A 24,740-nucleotide genomic window follows, 5' to 3' on the forward strand; every position below is an offset into this window, starting at 1 on the left:
CAGTCTAAATGTTTAACTCACTGTAAATTGTAAAAGGAAAGAAACACAAAATGACAACTGTCCTACAAGTTTTTTAGTTTGTCCACCACATTCACCCCACATATATTAATGTATATCTTGAACACTAAAAAACGAAAAAAAAGGTAGTCTGTCTAAAAAAAGTATAACAAACCATGCCCTGTCCCATCTTAGCACCTTTCGGTAAAAGAAATAGGTTTGATCTTCCTTCATTTTGCACTCTGTTCTGCACTTCTTTCTTTGTATCCTTCAGAGCTCAGCTGTCAAAGTGTCCCCACCATGAACAATGGTCTACAGGTGTGACACAGGCAAGCTTGGACCTGCCCCCAAATGCTACATCACACAGCATAGCTCAGTTCCAAGCAGAGCTACCAGTACAGACAGGGCCCTGTGGTGGTGCAGCAAACAGAAAAGCACTCAAGTATTTAAGTGATATGTCAAAAGATCTTAAAAGAGTCACACTGCCTGATGCCAAAGGTCCGTCTTGACTAGTACTGTTTCAAATCAGATCTTCAAAATTTCCAGAATCAGACACTTAGAGAAAGTGTGGAAGAACAAGCCAAGTGTTGAATGAACCTTCTTTCTTGTACCTGCCTCTTGGTTTCCCCTATGGCAAACCTTTGTGCATCATCTTTGAACAACTTCCAGAACTGCCTCCCATGGTACACTGGAGTCAGCACACTATTTAAACTGGCACCATAGTTTCATTTTTTTACAAACTGTGTTTTTTCATCAGAATCCTATTAAGAGTAGCTATGAGTAAAAGTTATGAAAGTATTTACTTACTGTGAGGTTTTTAACAATTCCTTCTGAGTCAACTGTTAAAAAGAAAAGATGGATTAATATACATTTAAACAGCTTAAGGACAAAAACTCATGAGAAAAGTTTCAACATGCTTTTTGTCTGTAAGATTGATTTTCTTTATTAGCTTGTGAAGATTACAGTAACTCTAGCTTTCCACAGGTAGGAATGCTATGATTCCAGTGCTAACTGCCTGTAAGTGTGCCTGTGGAAGTAACTAGCACTTTGGGTACATCAAGACAGACTGTAGAAAACTGCCATGGTGATGACTGCCCACACCTAAGGCTGGCATATAATCAGACCTGAGGTTTTTTCTCTCATCTAACCTTTGTTTGAAGTGTAACCTTTTTTACATTGAACCACACCTGGAGCACCTGTATTTCACTTCCAGCAACAGTCACAGAGAAAATTTCAGTCTATCTTAGTATCTTCAACTCGCATATTTTGAAAGTGATTTGACCATTTGACTTTTACTTTCTAAAAAGAAAATCTGAGCACTTTATGAAAGGAAAATTCCTACAGAAAAAGTAAGACTATTAGAGGAAATGAGTCAATGATTTTACTGAGATTGAGACACACACAAAACATGAGTATTCTTTCCTCAGCTCATTACTCTGCTTTTGTCTGACTTAAACCAAGGAAAGTCTAGTTTATGTCAGACTTATGTTAGACTAAATATTGTGCCTTTAAAAGGAAATACCATTATAAAATATGAATAAAAAGTACAATGGGATCCCAGCTCTTGTTTGCGATCTGCAATAACTATTATGCCTTTAACAATACTTTACAAATTCTATAAAGTCAATACATAGATCATGTCCATGATTTAATCTCCATTCTTTTCCCTGACACAGAAAAATCTGGGATTTTTTTTCCAGTCTGGTAGCGCAGTATCTATTTCAAGTCAAAGTTAGCTCACATGGTTTCAATTTTCTGTTCTTTTGAGATACTAGCTAATGGGCTCAACCAAGGCTTAGATTCCACAGTACTAAGGTTCAGATTCTGTAACTTTGTACACAGTTAGAAATATTCACTGCTTCAAAGAGACTGACACTGCCAATGTTGCACAAGAAATCTGTGAAAAGCAGTGCACTTATGAAAGACCTGACTTTCAGTTCAAAACAATAAAAATACCTTTACTTCATCTTTCCTTGCCAAGAAAATACAAATCAGAGACTGCAACAATATTTTCTAACCTTCAATTTCATCTAAAGTGGTCATTCTTGTAAAAAAAACTAAACAAATTCCATGGATGTTGAAGCCAAGTTAAGTGAAACAAAAAGCTGTTCACTCTGCTGGTTACTACTGATTATCCATTTCGTTATTTATTTATTTCCTCCTATATTGATTGTTCAATCCCAGGATTTGTCCATACTTACAGGTAAAATAGTCCTGTGGAACATTTTGTGCTCGAATGCGAACTGCAGGCCCAGCATACATGTAGAAATCAACCTGTTTGAAGTAATTTGTCATATATTCTAACTGCTTGCAGTAGGTCTTCTCCATCCCTAAAGGGCAATATAGAAACAGTTATTTTTTATATGGCAAGGAAGAAAAAGTGAATTATAAAATGGCTTTAAACTACTAAGCCCACATATTGGACAGAGGAAGCAAACAGGGACTCAAAAAAATTAAATTGAAAAAAAAAGTATATACATTACCATGATCAGCTAAAACAATGACGTTTACACACTTGTGTAGATTTCTTTGTTTAAGTCCATCCATGAGCATCCCCAGTGCTTGATCTGCTGCCTGTAAGGCTTTGATTACCTGTGAGATAAACGTTACATTAGAATTTTTCTTTCTAATTTTAGATGTTCACTGAAATGTAATCATCAAAGTCTAAAAAAGTGAGCTTTTCTGTGAGTTTTCCAGTTCTTCATATTACTTTGTCTTTACTTTTTTCCATCACCACTATAGACATGAAGAATTCCACTACTTACAGAATATTCAACCTAAATAAAAAGATCCACAAATAATTTTTTATTATTACCTTAAAAAACCTGAGTTATAAATAAGTGTATTGAAAGAAAAAAATTAACACATTCAGATTCAATTTGTTTCTCACTGTCAAATTCACATCAAATATCATATTTATAGCATTAAATACATTTTTTTCTTCTCATATAACCATGTTCTTGTATTAAAAATTAGCAGTGTTTCAAAGATATTTACACACATGTGTATCTCCATGACCAGTGTCACACCCAAGAAGGAATGGTGCTTTTCTCTCATAAACAGTCCTTTTCAGCTTCCTATGGAAAACCACTGAACCCCCTGAGGTCATATGGGAGAAATCCAGCACAACCCACTCTGCAGCCATTCACAGAAGTTGGCTCTTTCCTAGTTGGCACAGCTGCCTGATGTTCCTCCTGGAAGTTCTAGGGTGAGGGTGACACCCAACTGAGTCTGAGAACTCCAATTTGAGCACTTGCACCCTCCTTGCTCCCCTGCCTGCTGCACCCTTGAATGTCTTGTGTGCATGGACAACATAGACAATTACACACACAGGAAGCCCTTTAGGTACAAAAACCTGAAGTTCCTTTTCCAATTAGGGAGTCTAAAAGTGTTCTTTTCCAATTAGGGAGCCTAAATGATCAGTTCTTCTGTCCTTGTTCAATACAAGGCCTTTTGTTGAAGGCCATATTCAAATCTTTTAAACAAGGCCATTCTGGGAAGGGGCTAATGCTAAGGCCTAAGATCCTTAAAGGTTGAACTTCTTGTCTTCACACAAATAAAAATGTAATACTTCTGGGTTCCAAGTTAGCAAGTGTTGAAGTGCAGTGTTAGGAATAAATAAAAGACAATTCTGAGGATTTGCTAGGCTGCATGCTCCTAAATATTACTTTGTAATATAATTAATGTTCAGTCTAACTATAAATATCAATATTTTTTCTGATTGTATGATCTGAAATTATTTTCTTCCAGCCTGGCTTATAGTTCTTTTGATTCACACACAGTGTTGGAACCATAACAAGCGCTCAACCACAAGCAAAAGTTCTTAATAAACAGTCATAAAACAGTCATGGAAATTTTTCACCTACTATCCTTTCCAGGTCTATAAACTGGTTAAGTTCATAGTACAATACCATTTTTAGTGCAATTAAGTATAACAAAAATATAGAAACTACTTACACCAGCACTAACTGGTCCAAATGAATGTCCAGAAGAATCTGGTTCTTCAATATATAAAGTGTATAAATCTGGCCTTGAGTTAGAAATAAATAAGAATAGAAATCATGAGAATTTGGAGGCAGCATTTGAAAATAACACTTTAATTAAGAAAAAAAAAAGCAATATTAAATGACACTTTAAAATTAATTATAAATAACCTCTTTAAATCTTGATAAAAGTCCATACAGCAAATATAATCATTCAACTTCCTCTGAGTTGTGTAATTAATCAGCGTGGACTCTTTGAAGTCACAATTTCAGAAACAGTATTCAGTGTCTTTAATGGGTAACCAGAAATCACTCTGGAAATATTCAAGATCTCAGACACCACATCAAACAATCATTTTTGAGATGTAAATGGAAATACATCTGAAAGAGCTCTTCCCAACTAATCAGTGAGGCTCTAAAGATCATCTGCTAACTGCAAACCCATTAGGATTTTATTAGCAAATTATCATATAAAATATTTCACTTCTTTACATGTCACAAAGTTAACACCATGATCAGCACTGACATTTACTTTTCATCCTGAATTACTTGCTACAATTATTTTCATGTATTTAACCTTTCTTGTGCAACAGCCTTCATATAAAATCTTTCAGCCATACACTTAGGCTAGAAACTAAACATTCAATGTTTCCTACAGGCCATGCACCAAAAAAAGGATACAACAAGAAAATTAAACTCATACAACAGTACATCTTGTTCACATATATGTTTGCTTTTTAACCTTTTGTACAGACAGTCTTATCCTGAAAATGTTTAGCTATACTTACAGAACAGGCTTAAGTTCAGCAAATAATAATTTGAAATGGTGAGGAAGATTCCGTGTTTCACAAATGCCAACAGAAATTTCAATTGCTGAGCATTAAAACCTTTCTAAGCTATAGTCTCACAAACCAGGTAGATATTACTATGTGTTACCTCTCAGACTGGGCATTATCAAGCCATTTCAGTATTCCTGAAATTCTCTCTTCATATGGAACCGAACTGAAAAGAAAGAAAAAAAAATATATGAAGTTAATAAGACTTTCTGACTAGCACTTCTACTTTTGAGATACAGAGAAAGTGTCTATACTCTAGCCATATACCGAAGTCACAGATTTGGAACTAAGAATGATGCATTTTGACAAGGTACAGCAATTAATTTTATTACTCTCCTTTTTGATTGAATATAAGTCACTTTTAGTGGTAAATTAGACGGATTTTGCAAACACAAACCTGTGTTGGTGGGACTACTCATATTTTTATAAATACATGCAAAAAATGTATTTTATGTTCAGGAAATAAACCTGAAATACAAGGCAGAATAATTTTTATTCTTCCCAGCATGTCTAAGACTTGGACTTTCATATTTTAAAAGTAAGTAATAATCCCATCACAGTCTTTGTGAGACCATGCTTTGTTTCCTATGAAAGAATTCACCGATTAAATAGCTCTGCTTTGCCACAGAGTCATGCACAAGCTGTATGTTAGTTACTTACAGTACTCAGGTGTTTTTTGAGTACCAATCCTACAAATCACTTCAGTCTGTTATCTATAGAGACTTACATTTCTATGCTTGCTTTAGATTACCTTTCTAAATGTGAAGAATCATGGGAAATATACTGCAATCATCAAAATAATCAAAAATCAAGAAATAATTTACTAATATCAATGCCTTCCATAGCAAAACAAACAAACAAGCTGCAAGAAACACAAACAGAAAAAAACCCAACAAAAATAATGCCACAAAAACTATGAAGGCAATTGCTACTTCACATGTGTAACCTTTGAATGAACTAGGAAAAAACATACAGGAACTATGATTCAACAGCTGTGTGCACATTATCAAACAAGCAAGCAAGACCAGAGGAAATCGACTTAGAGCTCATCTTCCTTCAGTAGTTTCCTTGTCCAGTATTCTCTCTTCAATTAATTTGTCTCCCACAGCCTCTTGCCATGGCTTCCTAGCTTGTGCTCATTGCCTTAGAGTATAGGTTATCTGTAAGCTTATTCTTGAGTGCAAGTATTTTTATAGTGCTATATAATATCTGTTGATTTTATGTATGGAAATATGGCAATCATTGGTGCAGCTTAGCAGTGGCTACTAGTCAGTTCCAGGATGCTCTCCTAGTGTTTTGCAGTTGGCTGAAACTTCCGAACTGTCTAGGAGAGCAGAATATACAGTACCCTTTGATTTTCTCATTGTGAATCCCCCGAATGGCTTTGAAAATCTCAAATATTTTTACTAGTTCCATGACATAATGATGATGTAACATGGCACTTATCTGTCAGACTTGTTTAAAAATTTTGTATTTCATTTCCTTCAACTGTCAAATAGCAGTTGGGATTTTTGGAGTAATCTGCAGGAATTTAGTACAAGCCCTATAAAATCTTACCCATTGTATAAGGTGTACAAGGTGGGGTATTTTCCCTCAATTGGAACATCAGAGCCTGGCCAAAAGAAGGTGCCTGCTTTCAAATTTTGGGACATTGCTGTCAGCCAGACCTTTGGGTAAAGACACAAAAAAATCATTTTATGTCACCACTGGAGGACCTCAGATCACAAAAGTAGAAATATGTGCTGCAAACATGCATTTTCCCTTCTCCTTTCACACATCACATAGTTGCCTAATAACCATATCTGATCTGAACATTAGTTTCCTACATGCACATTCAGAAGAAAAATTAGTAGTGTGGAAACCATGATGTTGTCATTTCTTGGATATTCTCAGCATAGAAAAAAAATCATATAGGTGTTTCCATAAATGGGCAATGAGCAGTGATCCTTTTTCCTGTGGCCAACTCCAGGATCATGAAGATGGAAGAAGCTGCTTTAGGGATACTCAGACATGACATTAGGGAACATTTTTTTACACATACAGTGCCAAACACTGAAAAAGGCTTCCTAAAGAAGTCGTTGCTGCCCTATGCCTGTCAGTGTTTATGGCATTTGGACAACCCTTGGCCAGCCCTGAGCTGGTCAGGCAGGTGGACTGGATGATCACTGTAAGTCCATTCCAACTGAAATATTCTATTCTATTTGTTTAAGTTCATTTTGTTTTGTTTCATATCTATTTCTATTTCAGATAAATTCTAGTTATATGATTTTATTGTAAGAGGGCATATTTCTATTAATCCTAGAAAGCGCAGCTCTGATTCTGTTATAAACCTAATGGAACTCTTCAGGAAAAAAACAGCACCAAAACCTGGGTATTTGAGTACACTATAAACATGACACACAGACGCAGACACACACATATAAATGTACATTAAATAGGTATATGACATATTGCATATGTTTGGGTTTTTTTCAACACCATTATTAGAGCTTGATATTTCTAGTAAATTAATAATATTAATCATAACCATAGGTACAATTCGGGGTTGTTATGAAATGTGTAATATGTTATATATAATTGACGACTTTTTTTAAATTAAGCTCTTTGCTACTCCTTTTCTTGCTCTTAAATGCCTGGATATTTGCAAATATATATATATATAAGTGTATTTGTAAATAGATGTTAATTTGGGAACACATTCGCAGATTTCATTTTGTAGCAAGTTGTCAAAAGACAAACAAAAAAAATACTCCAAAATCAAACCATACCAAAAATCTACTATGGCTCCCTGGTATGGCTCCAGTACTGGTCTTTTTTTACTGATTGCCATATAACATGAAAATTTTTAAGTCTCAAAAACAACATTTTAAGAGTCCTTTTACTTCATAACAAGCAAACTATTTTGTAAGCAGCCTATAATATGAAGCCTACAGGTCATCTAGAACTTGCTGTAAATATACTGCACAGTTTTAAATTTTATTCCTGTTTTGTTTTATTATATGACACAAGCCACTCTGGACATTAAGAAATACCATATGAAAAAACAAACCTACTGGTTGCCCTTTCCACCATGCAGGTTTGAATTTTTCCTCCCCAGAAAGTGAGAAATGTGCGTTCAAGCCTACATCATACATGTTGTTATCAATGATACCATGAGATTCTGGATACAATCCCTGCAAAACGAAAATAAACAAAACAAAATGCTTAGTCCTGAAATCAAATGGACCCTAAACTGTATTTCAATGCACACTGCTACAGTGTTGCAATTTTTTCAGAACTGTTTTATTACAGAACCAGAATATGCTTTCCTAATCTACACAGATCATCAGCTTCCTGCCAATGAATTCAGCATGCCCATCAAATTCCTGAGTTTCCATATCTCCTTCCCAGCCCAATCTAACCTGATGTGCTATAGGTTAAGTACCATCATGTGGCTGTGTATCAGCTGCCAAACCCACCCTAACAAACACAATCATCAAAAGGCTGTGTCCTCACCCATGCTCACTGTATCCAATTAGACTGACAAGGATCAGGAATAACTGGCTCACAGGCCAGGGTCAGATAAGCACGCATATAAAGCCACACAGATCATGCCTGTATGTACCATCTCAGCATCTCTATCTCTCTTTCACATCTATAGCACAAGGTCCCATGTTCCACAAAAAGACTGGCACCACAAAATCCTTTCTATGTTATCCAGATAATGATAAAGAAAAACAAGACTTCTCACTTACTGTGACAATAGTATAGTGGTTTGGAAAAGTTTTTGTGGGGTAAACAGCTCTCATGTATTTTGAATGTGTGCCACATGTTTCTGTAACAGATCAGGGTATTTATTAATACATTTTCTTGTATTTTTTAAATTAAAAACTAACAGTCTTAGAAACAAACAAAAATTACCACAATCAGTTGCTGCAGTTTTAGATGGAGAAATGTCAGTCCAAAACAAGACTCATACAATTGTGGTGTCTCCTTGTGAGCTAAGCCTATTGCCTCATTGCAGTCAGTGAACCTGGAAGCCCAATTCAGCTGCTGCTACTGCATCCTGTCTGCCAACCCCAATAAATTTCTCAGATACTTCTGAGATCCAAGATAGCCTAGATATACATGTTTATGCAATGAGACTGAAGCCTGAGGTCAGAGAAGACAAGATACTCTGCTGATTGGTGGCGATCAGGGAGGGACTCAGTCGCTTAAGCACTGGAGCCAGGTGCCATTTGAGAAACCCTCTGATGTCCAAGATATCTGCATGAAAGTTGACAGTTTTGATGCAAATCGCTTCAAGATTGTGTCCTCCTGACTCAGCTGCTGAAGGCCATGGTACTCTGAAGTATACTAAAAACACAGATGAAGGCAACAATTTGTCCTGTGGCACCCTCTGTCTGCTGATTGAGCTGACTTGTCCTCTAGACTCCTGCACTGCGCTGTACAGACTACATTAACCATTAAGGCACTGACTTCAGTGAGCATGTAGACATCTCCCATGCAGATATCTCCAAGAATGTCTAAATGTAGGTGTTTTGTTCTGGAGTGAATCCCACCCCAGGTGTCCTACCTGTATCTCTAAACGTTGCGTTATTTTTCATCAGTCAAAGCTATTTAGCACACAAATATCTGTAATATTTAAATCCACTGTAGGATCCACCTTATTTACCCACAAAACAAATGTGTGAAGATCGCAAGATGCCTTAATGCAATTTTTACATCTAACTCACATAGACAAAGTGTATTAAGCTGTAACCAGATGATTATTTCATTCATGCTCAAACAGTTTATGCATTGATGTAGAGCATTTCAGTTAAAGAGAGAAGATGATTTTAACTAAGCAATCTAAACAATTATAGTGCGAAATTTTTCAACAAAACTGTTCCATTGTGGTACAGAAAAAAAGGGCTTAGAGAGTGCTTGAAGAAAGGCTGAATAATTGATAAATACATGGGGAAAATCAGCAAAATTTTCTAAGGATTTCTCTTGAACAGTAAGAAGCTATATTTGTAGTGTACATTTTCTATAAAAACTAGCTTGATTAGCTCTACTGAAAGTTTGAGGTTAAAGGAGTTAATAGAGAGTAAAGATTTTATACTACAAATCAACATTACATTTTTTCTTTTGCAAAGAAAGAAATTTCCCTTTCCTGTAGATTTCTGAGAAATATAAGCATGAATGTGCATAAACAATTACTCAAATTGACCACATAGATGAGCAATGCTGAATTACATCTGTTCTTTTTTCAAAGGACTTCTTGGAAACAAGAGACATAGCATGGTATTCATTTCTTTTGTCAACTTGGCATTTCCTTTTCACCTTGTTTCAAAAGACTGGAACTGACCACTGACTTCACTGATTCAAGTTCCTTCCAGTCAGAATGACATCAGAGAAAAAAACGAGAACTCAGGTTTGCACTTTGTTTCAAGTCCAGGTTTCTGGATGCTCTCATTACCCACGAACAAGATTGTTAAGTGTTCAGTAAAACATAGCACTTCATAACGTACATGTAAAATTTTCAAATGAGCCCAATAGAAACATAATGTGATACATTCAGAACTGATACAAATACCATCAATTTAGACTATTACTGCTGAGAAGAAATTAATAAATATGCAGACATTTTGTCCAAGTACAAAGTGTGTGAACACCTGAGCTCTAGAACATTCAGGAAGTTTTGACCAAGAGTACACTAATGGATCTCACTTTTTAGAGCCCTTTATAGCACAAGCTGAAGATCTTCAACTTACTCTTCTTCACAATATTCAGAAATAGTGGAAAGGGGTTACTTAAGCCTTACTGCAATAATACCAACACATTAAATTATACCAATATTTAAATTATATTGCATTTAATATAATAACATTCACTGGCATACTTTTAAGCATGCACCTTCTCTTTAACATTTTAAAATATCAGACTTGAAAAATTAATCTTTGAGGAAAATTTCCCAATAGCATAATGCATTTCTTCTTAGTATTATACTTTAATATTCAACTCCTTATCACCTATTTAGGTACTTTTATGCACTACCAAGAGTGCAGGAAATCCTTTTCTGGAACTTTTTCTCAGTTTGAAACTGTATTTCAATGTATATTTCAAACTGTGTATTTGATAAAAAGCTGCTGACCAGTATTAGAGGCCTTGTTAAAAAAAAAAAAGCCACGTTTGCTGTGAAATCAAATACAAGAAGTAATGCAGAATATATAATAATGAAAATATACAACTGGTGAGAGAGACCTGATGTGTGATTTTTTTTTTTATAGCTGAGCAACACATTTGCATGACAGTAGCAAAAGGGACCAGAGAGTTTGCATGCAGACTTTTAAAGAAAACAATCAAAGCACCTTTGGTAACTTACTGAGTTTTTCAATATTTGGCAGCAATGAACTCCAAGTTTGCAAATATTCTGCTCTAAACCCATCCATTGAAAAAAGGATAAGTGGTGAGACAGTAAATCTACAAGAAAATATAAGTTTATCAACATAAAGAAGTTTGGAGAGTTGGTGACTTACTAAGATTTCTAACAATATAAACTCAGCTTTTGTAAGCAGGATCTAGAATATTCATGTACATCCTAGAATTAATATCACAGTGTGAGATAAAGAAATAGTTCAATATTGAGAGCAAATATACAATCCTCCAGGTAAGAAACACTGGAGGAATAAAATACAAGTAATCCTTTCAGTCATAATATTAAAAAAAGTTACATATTGACATCAGGCAGTAATCAATATCCCAGTTTGCTTCTTAGTCACAGTGATCTTCCCAAAACACAGAAGCACACTAGCATCAATAGTTTGTATAAAAACAGTCTGCATAAAACAGCTTACTGATCTGAATCTGAATTTAAATGCATCTTTATGTAGCAATGCTGTTTACAGCACTTAAAAAAGCCCCTCTGCACTACTTTCCAAGCTTTAGCCTATGAAACTGTGTAACTCAGCAAGTTATTTGTTAACCTAAAAAGTATATTTTTATATCTATGTTGGGAGGGGCATGCAGGAACCCATGAAGAAGCCACAGCTCTAATGGTCTTACTTTTATAATTAAACTAAATTGGCAGTAAAATAAAATAAAATAAAATAAAATAAAATAAAACAATGGATAACATCACAAATACCATAACTGAACTGGAATTCATTTTTCTTCAAGGATAAATTTTAAATGGTGTTTCTGCCTAGCTTCTACCTATGATTCTGAGTACTGCACAAATAGCTAAATTGTTTCAGCATTTGTAGATATACAGCTACCTCATAGTTCCCTTTTAACACTCCTTTATTCCTGCAAATAATTGGAAAAAAAACCAAAAACCCAAACAACCCTGTTACCTAAAGAATTGCAATCACAGATTCTAACAGTTATTACAGGCTGCATAAGGTGATTTATCTGAATTGTCACAGATATAGTACAATAACATAAAACGGACTATGAACAAGTTGTGATAAATGAACCTTGAGATAACTCTAACAATCTTTGAAGGTCATTGCAATCTGAATTTCAATCTGGATTTGAACTCCTGTACTCTGCTCTAAACTGTAAATGATCAATGAATGTGCAACAAGATGACAAAGGTTTTAGAAAGAAAAGACATTCCTAGCCACAAACCATTTCTACAGAATATTCCTCAGGGCAGGGACCTCATGCTCCATAAGTATGAAAACCTCTTTCAGAACACTGGAGTATTTCTGACCATTGCAAAGACTTTATTTGCTAAGAAGACAATAAAAATAATTTTTCTCCTACCCTGGATCTGGACACTGAGGAGTTTCAACTGACACACATGGTTCTTCTACCCAAGACACTTCACCTAAAAGGAAAAAGAAAATACTGAGTTAGCATAGAACCCCTCCTCCACCAAAAAAAGCAGCTACCTGGATGTTCTTTTTTAAAGCTCTTCCTGTAACATTTTCTGTTTCAATACAGAAATGCAGGGCTAAAGATACCTTCAAAATCAATTTGGTGCAACCTATTAGGCCCTCAAACCCTGAAAGGACTAATGCTTACAACTGTAAGTTTAAAAACAAAGTATATATACTACACAGAGAAGCAAACAAAATGGGGAAGAAATCACTATGAAAGCTTAGCCTAACTTTTATCTGGTTTTAAATGAAAAATATTTAAACTGTATCCTGTCCATACTGGACTACTTACTGCTTTTTTTTTTTTTTCTGGGCACCACTGACACACACAGAGATGAGCCCAGGGCACCCTTTAGCATTTCTTTTCTTTCTGTATGTCTTTATTTGCCTTTAGGTGACATTTAGCCTTAATTTGCATTTAGGTGACAAATATAATTTTGCAGGAGTTGCCTTAAATTTATCCCATTCCACAATGTAAAGGAATTCTGATAACAGACACAATGTCACCAATATACTCCTCAGGTATCATTCCTGAATTATATCAGCGCTATCCTTTGTGTGTTTAGCTGGAGCCTCCATGAGACAATTAGCCATGAACAAAGATATTCAAAAATAAGCAAAACATGAGAAATCAAATCTGAAAACAGATTTATAATAAAAAGGGTGGGAAATTTTAAATTAGGGATGATTGCTACCATATGTACTTCAGATTGTCTCTATCTATTTTGGGGGAGAAAAGAGGGGGAAAAAAAAAAGAAAAAAGGAAACAACCCAAAGCCCTCACATGTGGTATACTTCTGCAATATCCAAATCATTCTGTATTTCTTATGAATGACAATTCACAGTGTTCTCCAGAAATCTTTTCACAGTCAAAACCACCAAAAGCTTCACCTCAAAACATCTTAAGTTTCTAAAATGTCAGTCAGACTCCAGTCTTGAGAAACAAATGCAACTACCTTTATACTTTCCATGTTTGCCCATCTCTCTATTTCATAGAACAATTTATATTTAAAATGTTTTGACTTTTGATTTACCTTTGCAAACACTGTAGTAATTTACACAGCAGTCCTTTTTTTGCAAGCAGTCATCAGAACAAGAACAGTGACTTCCAGGTATTCTTGTCTCACCACAACGAAAACTAGTGCACTTCCAAGATCGGGCTGAAAAGTCAAAGGAAAAAATTATGATTCATTTCACAGAACCTCATGTAAACTTCTTTGCACATAAATCCCCCAAACAGGAAAAGAAAAATAATTGTTTTATATATATATTGTTTGAGTTGCTTTAGAAGTTTTCTCTCAAAGGAAAACTCAATATTTCATTTAACACAAAAAGCCTATTTCTTTGGCCATTGAATGGTAACACAGAATCATAAAATTATTTTTTCACAAAGGTGTCCCCAAAGTAATCTTCTTCAATGCCTTCCATCTTTCCAGGAAGATCTAGGAAAAGAAAAGCAAACCAAAAAAACACTCCATATTTCTTTTACAGAGGAGAAAGAGAAGCAAACTGTTCTTTTTCATTCTCTTGCACATGAGTTCCAGCAGAGAGCAAAAAAAAGAGAAGTAAGGGCTGAAGTGAGCAGAATAAGCAATAAGGATGAAGAAATATCTGGGCAGCTGCTGGGAAAGCAGAGAGAGTAACTGGAGATGAGCCTGGCCTCAATGCAGAGCCAGGCTATTTCCCTGGAAGATGAGTGGACTCCTCCAGTCCCAGGCCGGCACTGAGGGCTGCATGAGGCTGGAGAGCACAACTGACTGGGAAACACCTCCTTATTTTCAAAAGTGGCAAAGGTGCCAGACTACAGTGTTCCTTCAAGGGCCCTGGTTAAAGATAACCTATGATTTCTGCTCATTCTCATCTTCACCTTTATATATGCCATGAAATATGCATGGAAAATGCTTTGGTTATCCACAAGAGACAAAAATACAGGGATCTGATTTGAGAAAGATGCAGGAAGATTTTGTGTCCTGACAGGTCACCTCTGTTGACTGTGAGGGTGACAGAGCACTGGAAAGGTTGTCAAGAGAGGTTGTGGAGTCTCCTTTCCTGGAGATATTCAAAAGCCGTCTGGACACAACCCTCAGCTGTGTGCTCTAAGATGCTGCTTCAGCAGGAAGGCTGGACTAGATGACCTCCAGTGGTCCATTCCAACCTTCACCATTCTGTGATTTTGTGATCTTTGTCACATTTCCCTCCCTAGGAAATGTGACATGACTTTTGTGTTATCTGCATAAACACGAGTATTACCGATTTTCTATTCCTGTCACACATAAAAACAAACTTAAAATAAAATGGACAGCAGTGCCTGTAGGGGAACTTACTTGGCTCCACGCAGGTGTCCTCATAGTCCCAGCAGCAGTCCTGACGCTCCTGGCAGCTGCTGTCACACTGGCAGCCAGGCATGCCTTCCCTGTGGGGCTCATTGCATTTGTGTCTGCAGCTGACTGTAAGAAGAAGGCAGCTCAGATAATTCTGTCCCATGCAGGACAGTTAAACAGTCAAGGATACGGGCAGCAGGGGGAAGTGTGCTGAATGATTTCCCAAATGTGCTTCCCTAGCCGTTTTCCAATATGGTCACCAGCACACAGGCCAGCAAGGGGGAAGCAAGGCTGTAGAAATTCCTCTGGGATGCTGAAGGTCCTGACAGCTGTTGAGACCATGCTGGCCCATAGCCTGGTGCAGGGCTGCTCCTGTAACACACCCCTTCAGAATCACTGGCACAGGAGGAAATGCCAGGGTGTCCCACACTGACAGCATGAGGAAGGGGAGACTGAAATCATCCCTGCTCATTTCTTGGTCTGAGATAAAAGAGAAAGAGTGGTTTCTCCTTCCCTGGGGACACTCAAAAGCCATCTAGACACAATCCATAAAGCTTATTAGTGCACTCAGTACTCTGGCAATGTCTGGCAATGTCTACTTTATCATTACAATGTCCCCTAAAAACCTGTAAGTTTGGTTGTTTTAATTAAAAGAAAGAAAAGGGTCCAAGTGAGGGGCCTGGAGTTGGACATTGAGATGTATTCCTCACCACAGCTCTGACACCTTTGTGCAGGGTGAAGGGACAGCTCTGGGTCTCCTGAGGACCCCTGAAGACAACCCCAAATCTCCCAAGAAGACTTGCAGCTCCACACTAGCCTCCACATAGACAAGCCTTGTGTCCACATTCTCTGTACTGTTCAAACTACTGTTTGAACCGTGCTGAGCACCTGCATTTCCAGCTTTCTTCTCCACTGACACTGTTAGACAGGAATAGGTATAACTATCAACTCAGGCTTGCTAGGGTAATTCTATTATGGTTGCCACAAGCTTCATGCTTTTGCAGGAAGCATTGCCTACAAATCTGGGCTCTACTATCCCCTTTGTAGAGTCCATGCATAGCTAAAGTGATTTTCAAATGATCAAACACCAATTATAGTTCCATTTCATCTTATTTGCTAGGCTCATGGTATTTATTGATCCTTGAGAAGTATCTAATGCTTTATGAACTACTAGGTAAACAAATACAATACGTGCTGATCAGGAATGAGAAAGAGATTGTGCTTCCTTAACTCCTCCAGTGTGAGATTACTATTGTTTTGACTCTAAAGGAAATGTTTTATTTAATTCACGGTATGTTGTGTTTGTTTGTTCTCACCTAGACTGAGCCCCCGACTTCAAAACACTACTTTATTTTTCTAACTAAAAAATATTTCACTGAATCAAGCCACTATCCCCTTTTTACTGTAGCTTTACAGAAACTGTGATATATCATTTTCATTCATAATCAGTTTTAGCTACCTGAACTATGCCAAATGCACTTGAAGCATGAGCCCTGAAGATGGTCCAATGATATTTCTTTCACAAAATATTGTTTAAATATCACAAATTTTCTGAAAGTATTAACGTAATAAAACTTCCAAACCTGTTGTGGACTAGATTTCACACTTCTGGAAAGATCAGAAAGGCACTTGGTGGTTTAGGATAGGTTTTTTGAGTATAAATTGTAAGTGTTCAGTTTTTGTACAATCCAGCTTGAAAAATACAAGAAGTTTATTTTCACAGGTGGTGACTTTTCACAGATCATTTACATTACACTATAAAAGAGCCTTTGCCAGATACAGATCACTGATAATTACACTGAAATTGTCATAAACCTACCTTGCTTTTCACGCTTCAGTCCTAGTCCTAAACCTAGTCCCAGGGATACAACCACCAAAGCACACAGCAGAACCTGTCACAAAGACACAGGGAAACCAACATTCACAGCTATGATAAACTGTTGTTTATTAGAAATTGGCTTTATTATTAGGATTAGTTTGTAAGAAATCGTGCATGGATAAAAATACTTTCTCTGAACTTCTTCATCAAGAAAGTTGAGACATTCTGAGCCTGACGATAGGAGAAGCACAAAAATTATAACCTTGGAAGCTGAGGACCTAATGCTGCACTTTTTACCTATGGCCATCTGTAATCAGGGAAATCTTTGCTGAGGAAAAAGTAGTGGGAAGTAATCAATATATTTACTTGTTGTGCAAGTTCTTTATCTGTACAAATAAAGGTAATTCCTTTTATTTATCTTCTGCATTTATCTTAAATGCTCACACGGATTTCTTAAGAGACTTAGCTGGATCGATGCTGCAAGTGCCAAATTTTCACCCACGTGCCAGTTTCTCATAATGCCACCCCATTAACAAGGTTAGAGGAAACTGGAAAGAGACAAACAGCCCAAGGAAACTCCATAACAGAAAGCAGCATAACATTTTGGAGACTGGGGGAGAGCTGAGGAAGCCTCTGTCAACTCAATAGACACTCAAGACAAATTGCAATGCATGCTGGCTGAAAGGTGCAGTGAAAAGTGACAACCTTCTCAGAGTATTTTTTGGTATAAGCATTTTCCACTTCACTAAGACAATCATGGGAAAGAAAATGCATATCACAGAAAATCACCATGAACCACCCCAGTTTAAGTCCCACTTTTGCCTGAGGGCTTTCTTTTGTCTTCAGCCATTTCCAGGAATCAGCTGACAGAGTCCTGGAAATACTAAGGTTAAAAATAAAAGTAGAGATGAGAGAGGGTTATTCTCGTGCTCAGCATTACTGTAATGGAGCCTTTTATCTGAGCCCACCACAATTACAAGGAGCTGAGAACAGTTGCCCATGGTGCCTGGCAGGACCTGGGCAGAAACTGGCAGCAGGGAGCGCTGCTCAGGTCTCAGGTGTGTGTGTGCAACTGGCTTTTTCTCAAGCAACGCCAAACACTAGCAATGTCATAGTCACTTCCTTCACACTTTCTCCTTCTCACCTTTACTTTCTTCCTGCTGCCTACTCACAGGTTTTTGTACAGGAGATGTACCTCAAAAGGAGTGGAAATGGAATGGGTGAAAGAATTGGGTAACACAGACAGATGGAGTAAGGGTATGTGGAAAGATTGCCTGAAGCGGCAGAAATGCTGAAGATAACAGTGAAGGTAACACTGCCTGGTTTACCTAACAGGTGTTGCTTCATTGAGCACAGATAAACCAAATCACCAGGGCATGTACTTTTCACCTTAAAGTCACTATGGTTTTACCCTTCATTTTGATTAAAACTTACATTTGTAATTGAAATAAATAGATGATACTCAATTGAAGCACAAATTAAAGTGCAGCTATTACAGCAACAAACATTCCCACTTCTTGAAATAATAAGACAGCTGAAGTAAAACTCAAAAAACTCCTATAAGGTATACAGATTAGATGCTGTGTTTATTTCAACATTTACACAAACACCCTTGATTTTGCAACATTTATTCTGAAGGTGAAATAGCACCAATTAGCACCAATTCAAATCCTCAGGCTTTCCACAGCTAACTTCTATGGCTAAATTCAGGATTACAACTACTTATTCATAGAAAAGTTGTTCCCAGTGCATATGCTCTGTTCACTGGAGGACTTACTAGACAGTGTGGCTACTGTTTGTGAGTGTACAATTCTCTGCCTAATCTTTCAGGAAAAAGTTGCCAAGGAAGTATTTCCTGCATTAGATTTATCAAAAACATAAATAAATCGTGGTGAATGTTAGCAGTTCCCACCTCCAATATTTAGATTTTCGGTTTTGTATAGGCGGGCATTTGAAAACTAGCGCATCTGAAAGAATGAACATGTTTTAGGCTACTTAAATTTCTCACTTTACTCTTCCACGTACCTCTTGAAGGTATAACTTACCTTCCCTTAAAGTTATTCCCTTTTCCCACATTTTTTCTCATGGCTTGTTTTTTACTGATGACTTTAGGAAAAAAATGTGTGCTATTTTATCTTTTTTTTTCACAGTTTCCCGTATCTCCCTCGTATTTTACGCAATCCTTGCGCAATGCAGCATTAAATAGGAAAGTGTACTATGTGAAATTGTTCTGATGACATAGAACTGAAAAGTATAGTAGCTTGACTCTCTTTTTTATAGGGCTGTTTTCAAAATTAAGTTGCAAGTCTTTCTAAAATCAGTATCTGTAGTTTTCTTTAAATTTCTGTTTACAATAATTTAAATATAACTAATATAATTTAGATATACACATATTTAATGTTTGCTTCTAGTGTGGTCACAAACAGAAGATACAACAGAAGATTTTAAAAACATACCAAAAAGCCTACACTTTCTTATTTACAAGGCAGCTGCATGGCTCTTAAAGCCTCAAGGAACAGGTAAAGAGTTGATATGATATTTGAGGTGTGGGACTGACAGTACTGAACAAAACGTTTCGTTAGACTTTTCCCACACTTTGCTTCCTGAGTGTTTTTTGCCAACAACTTGCCTAAATATTCTGTTGTGTTAATGACAAGTTTAAAGATACAAAAGTAAACAGAGAGGAAATGTGGTTGCTTTGGCCACAAACACACCTGTTTTAAGACAATATCTAAAATAAAGTATCGAAGCAATGTCTTCACTGTGCAAAAGAACTGTCAGGTTAATGAACTACAACAAAAACTGTCAGTAAAAAAAATTGCTTCATAGGTACAAGAAGAACTTTCGAAATCTGCCAGTGAAGCTAGAGCAGTTATGCAGTAAAATTTTAACTACAGTTTACCATGCTACTCTGAATGATTATACAAATACAATGAAACTTCGAAAAATCCCGCAGATTTAAGGCTTGTTAAACTCGCAGCCCTGAAGAGCAGCACCTACTTACAGCACAGATCACTTTGTATTTCAAGACGGTTTTTTTCTTCACGTACTCTCCTGCTTGTAAAGACACCTCCTCCGAATATCCTCTGTGATCCTTGGTTATATCATCCTCAAGCTCCATTTTGCCGAGATCTGCCTCTTGTCTGCGTCTTCTGCCTTCCTCAGCCTCCCCAGCTGGCTTAGCTGCGAGTGAGATGCTACTTCTTCTTCAGGAGTTCTTAGTACTTTGCTCACAGGTCTTTTCAGGAAATCTCAGCTTTTGCATCAGTGTTAGGTTTGCAAAAAGCTAAAGCAAGCAGGAAAACTACTCTGAAAGGTCAAAGGCTGAAAAGCATTATCTGTGTTCAGGGAACCTGACTTCTCAAGATAAGAACTGCATTAGGCAAACACTTAAGTGGAGATTAGAAGTAATACGTTGCTAAGCAATAAAATGCAAAAATACTCAAGTACTCAACTATTTGGTTAAAAGCTTCTCATCCAGAGAATTTCTCTTCAAAGAAAGTGTTAAATACAAGAAACCAATATGAAAGGAGACGGTTTCTTACTATGTGTTCTGTGTCACGCCTATGTTTTCAGATCCCTTCCCTTATTTAGCATCAGAGGATTCCTCCCGTTAAGTTTCAATCCATCTCTGTCTCAACCTCTTTCCCCTTCTTAAGCAGTTTCTTTTTTTCGGTAGTCATAACTGTGCTGATTAAAAACAAATGGCATACAGCCAAATCAAATTCAACAAAACCAGAAGGTTTTGTTTAGCTACAATATCAAATCTATTTGTTTTTCATTTTGGTGGTTAATGGAAGGATTGGCTGTTATGAAAATGTACCTTCATAGCCTACTAGGACTATGAATGTGTAACTATTCAGATGTTGAGCTGATTCTAAATTTAAGCACCGCGTGAGCTGCAAGTTATAATAAGTAAATTTATAATGTTTATAATTATATAAAAAAATCCAAACCAGGATACTATACAAGCTTGTATGAAGAAAATTAACTCCATTGCAGCCCAAACCAGTACAATCTCTATCCAATTTGTGTCATGTTCAAGTCCCACATTATCTAGTACATCCCCACGAATCACTCACTCTCACTCTCTCACACTCACATTCACACACACCATCCTTAAATTTATAGACAGCTATCACTCCCTTGCTCTATGGGCCACCCCTGTAAAACATCCATATAATACCCATTGAGTTCCCTTCTTCCTTGACTGGGGTTCCCTGTTATGGTGACTGCTCAGGACAGGAGGTGTGTTGTGTGGAGCTACCGGTTGCCAACACACATTTAGGTTGGGTCACACCGGCAGGGATTCTTTTGAGGCTTGCCCTCTGTTCAGGTGGCTCCTGCTACACAACATGCAACTCAAACAATGAATTACAACAGTTAAACATTGAATCCATTACAATTCCCACACCTTTGAATCCGGCTATAAGGTTTAATATTGCAATTAACTCCTCCCCTTACCATGCTGGTATGGATTTACTCACAGGTTACAGACTTTACAGTGGTTGGAAAGCTGCTCTGCAGAAAGGGACCTGGTAAACAGCAGCTGAACATGAGCCAGGGTGTGCCCAGGTGGCCAAGAAGGCCAATGGCATCCTGGCCTGGATCAGCAATAGTGTGGCCAGCAGGACCAGGGCAGTGATTGTCCCCCTGTACTCAGCAGTGGTGAGGTCACACCTCGAGTGCTGTGTCCAGTTCTGGGCACCTCACTTCAATGCATACATTGAGGGGGTGCAGCGAGTCCAGAGAAGGACAATGGGAACTGATGAAGGGTCTGGAGCACAAATGTTATGAGGAACAGCTGAAGAAACTGGGGGTGTTTAACCTGGAGAAAAGGGGGCGTAGGAAGGAACTCTATCACTCTCTGCAGCTACTGAATGGAGGCTGTAGCCAGGTGGGCCTCTTATTCCAGGTAACAAGTAACAAGTCAAGAGGAAAAGGCCTCAAGTTGCACCAGGGGAGGTTTAGATTAGGTATTAGGAAAAATTTCTTCCTCAAAAGTATTGACAAGCATTGGAGCATGCTTGAGTCACCATCCTTGGAGGTATTTAAAAGGCATGTAGATGTGGTGCTTAAGGACATGATTTAATGGCGGACTTAGCAGTCTTTTACAACCTAAATGATTCTATGATTCTATTATTCAGGGTGTAACTGCTCCACTGTGGACCTATGCACAGCCACAGACACTGTGGGGTATAACTGCTCCAGCCTGGTGTGATTCAGAGGTCACAGACCCTTCAACTATAGTTCAGACTATAGTTACAGCATGCCTACAGCAGTACAGCAACAGCAGCAATGACCAGGCCATCTGTCAGCCCAGGCACATGGCCAGTGCTGTTATCAAAATGTTCCCAGGCACAGGAAAGAAGGATGATAAGCACTAGAGCACACAGCAGCCACGAACAATCACTCCATGCTGATATAGAGCAAAGCAAGCAGGTCCTCTAGTGAGAGCAGCAGCCTGCCAATTAATAACTCAAACAGCTGTAAATCCAGTATAGTACATTCCTATCTAATCTGTCATTATCTTCAACCCCTCTGACCCCACACTGGGTGCCAAAAAGCACGCTTGTGGGTTAATCTTAGCAGGCAGCTCAGCCCCACACAGCCATTCACACTGTCCCCTGCTGTGGGAAGCAGGGAAGAACGGGAAAGGTGAAAAAGAGAAAGGTTGTGAGTTGAGATAAAGACTGTTTAATAGGTAATGCAAAGCCATGCACACAAACAAAGCAAAATCACTTCATCACTACTTCCCATCAGCAGGCAGGTGTTCAGCCACTTCCAGGAAGGCAGAGTTCCACCACATGTCTTGATTACTTGGGAAGGCAGACACCATCACTCTGACCATTCCCTATGCTTTCCTTTTTTCCCCCAAAGTTTTATTGCTGAGCACAGCATCATATGGTGTGGGATAATAGTTTGCTCAGCTGGGGTGTGATGTCCCAGTATGTCCCCCCCAAACCCTTCAGAGAGAAGGCTCTGAGTCTGTTTAAGAACTGCTCAGCAATAGCTGAAATGAACAGGATGTGATCTCATATACTTGATTTTGCTGTTTTTCCCTAACCATTGGTCTAATTTTACGTACTTTACTGTCCACATGATGAACTATGACATTATAGGACATTTCTCACCAATAAAATTAGATTATAAAAATAAATATTGACCAAGAACCCCAACTTCTCTGTTTCAAGATCAAGGGTCTCACATGCTAAAAATATTTATTTTCCTTCCTACCAAAAGAAAATTCATATTAAAAAAAGAAAGCAATCCATAGGATCAATACATAAGAGTTAAGAAAACAACAGAGAAGAATGAAATAATTATCCTTTGTGTTCTCAATTACTAAATCATAAATTTGAGTGGTCATTCTGCATACAGACTGACACTATACAAATGCAGGGCTAGGGTACAAAAACATCCATTCCCCTGTAGTTATACTGCAGTCCTCAGTTCATCTGGCAATTTCTGAAACAGGAAGAAGTTTTCAAAGAACACAGGCAGGACATCTCTGCCATATCCATATTAACAAGCATGTCAGGAAAATAAGGAGAGTAATTTCTGAATAGCAGTGTGTTGTAGATGCTTTCAATTTTCACTACTAAGAAACCAAAAGTCCTCTAAGGCCATGAAGAACTAGACAGGCCCTACACACCATGAATTCTAAGATGCCTTTGTAGTCATTTGTCATCTACCTTCTAAAATGAATGGCACTCAGGAAAAAACACTCCAAAGTTTAACCATTTTTCTCATAAATGTTTCTTGTCACCCATAAACATTAAAATGGTCATTCTGATGAAGGCGTTTTTGCTAGAGTAATATGATATTTACAATCATTTTGAGAAGTGACTGGATTTTGGTGCTTTTACTCACCTGCCCAAAAGTGAGCATTCCCCATCTTTGGGCTGCACGTACCCTGAAGGCATCCCTGCAAGGACACGGGGATCCACCTGGAAGCTTCCTGCAGCCTGGGAGACCAGTTTGCCCAGTTGGCCCAGTCTCCAGCAGTATTTTAAAGACTTTTTCAGGCTGATGTGTGCCACAGTCAGTCTAAACCATTACAGCTCCTTGTCTCTGAAATGCTTCATTATGAGAACATTCAGGCAGCTCCTCCTGGAATGCTCACTGGGTGTTCTTATCTTAGTACCATTCTCACTTGGTATTCTTATCTTAGGACAAATTGTCTTTCTACCAGAGACAATGGCGAGGGAGAGGGTGTGTGTATGGGAAAGGGCACACTTGAAGACCTGACTAGTTTATCTCAGTCACACTTTGGCAGAGAATCGAGTTATTGGGATGGAGCTGGGAGCAAGGGGTGCCACAGCAGGATTAGACCTAAGCAAAGGTCATCCTGCTTTGTGTAAGGGAGCCACGTATCCAGGAGGAGAAACAGCACTGCTGTTAACCCCGGAGGGACTGGCCAGGTGCGTGCCACGGCACGAACCAGTCTGGATGTCTGGCCGCAATCCTGTGCCATGTGTTCCAGGAGGATCCTGGTGAGCAGGAGCCAGGAGATGACCCACTGCGGTCCCGTCCAACCTGAGCCATTCTGCGATTCTGTATTCCCGCACGTGTTTAGGCAAATCCATTTTCAGTTTGCTCTATGACTTGCTATGGGAGTTGTTAACTGCACAGCAATCCCACCCAACTGGGCGCTGGTATAAATTGGGAGAGCAGCGGCTGGAGATCAGCCCTGCGGAGAAAATCTCATACACCGTAAGGGATGCTTGCCGGAAGAACCAGAACCAGCCTTTCGCCAAAGCAGTCTAAGAAAATACCATTGAAACAAAACATTCAAAAAGCAAAGAAGCCTAGCTACTATCTCCGTAAAAAGAAATCCAAAAGCAAATCCCTCCCAAGTTGTAAGCGGCCGTCCGGACATGCAGGGCCGGGCGGCGCCTCCCGGAACGTTCGGCCCGAGCAGTCGCTTCCCGGGG

General features: G+C 38.1%; 1 protein-coding gene across 1 annotated transcript in view; it reads right to left on the reverse strand.

Annotated features, from left to right (window-relative positions):
• LOC146439803 (ectonucleotide pyrophosphatase/phosphodiesterase family member 3-like) overlaps positions 1–20,568 on the reverse strand; it is a 36,735-nt gene extending 16,167 nt beyond the window's left edge. Inside the window, exons 1-14 of the mRNA XM_085055947.1 lie at positions 19,808–20,568; positions 16,804–16,876; positions 14,988–15,110; positions 13,698–13,823; positions 12,548–12,611; positions 11,163–11,260; positions 8,551–8,630; positions 7,870–7,989; positions 6,374–6,483; positions 4,917–4,982; positions 3,955–4,027; positions 2,481–2,589; positions 2,199–2,327; positions 805–836 (exon numbers count right to left, since the gene is read on the reverse strand). Coding sequence (XP_084912073.1) covers positions 805–836; positions 2,199–2,327; positions 2,481–2,589; positions 3,955–4,027; positions 4,917–4,982; positions 6,374–6,483; positions 7,870–7,989; positions 8,551–8,630; positions 11,163–11,260; positions 12,548–12,611; positions 13,698–13,823; positions 14,988–15,110; positions 16,804–16,876; positions 19,808–19,924 — 1,320 coding nt within the window. The 5' untranslated portion in view covers positions 19,925–20,568. The remainder of the gene's footprint in view (positions 1–804; positions 837–2,198; positions 2,328–2,480; positions 2,590–3,954; positions 4,028–4,916; positions 4,983–6,373; positions 6,484–7,869; positions 7,990–8,550; positions 8,631–11,162; positions 11,261–12,547; positions 12,612–13,697; positions 13,824–14,987; positions 15,111–16,803; positions 16,877–19,807) is intronic.
• Positions 20,569–24,740: the final 4,172 nt, after the last annotated feature.

The sequence above is a fragment of the Lichenostomus cassidix genome, chromosome 3 (assembly GCF_008360975.1).
Source record: "Lichenostomus cassidix isolate B80296 chromosome 3, HeHo_3.0, whole genome shotgun sequence".
Lineage (NCBI taxonomy): Eukaryota > Metazoa > Chordata > Aves > Passeriformes > Meliphagidae > Lichenostomus > Lichenostomus cassidix.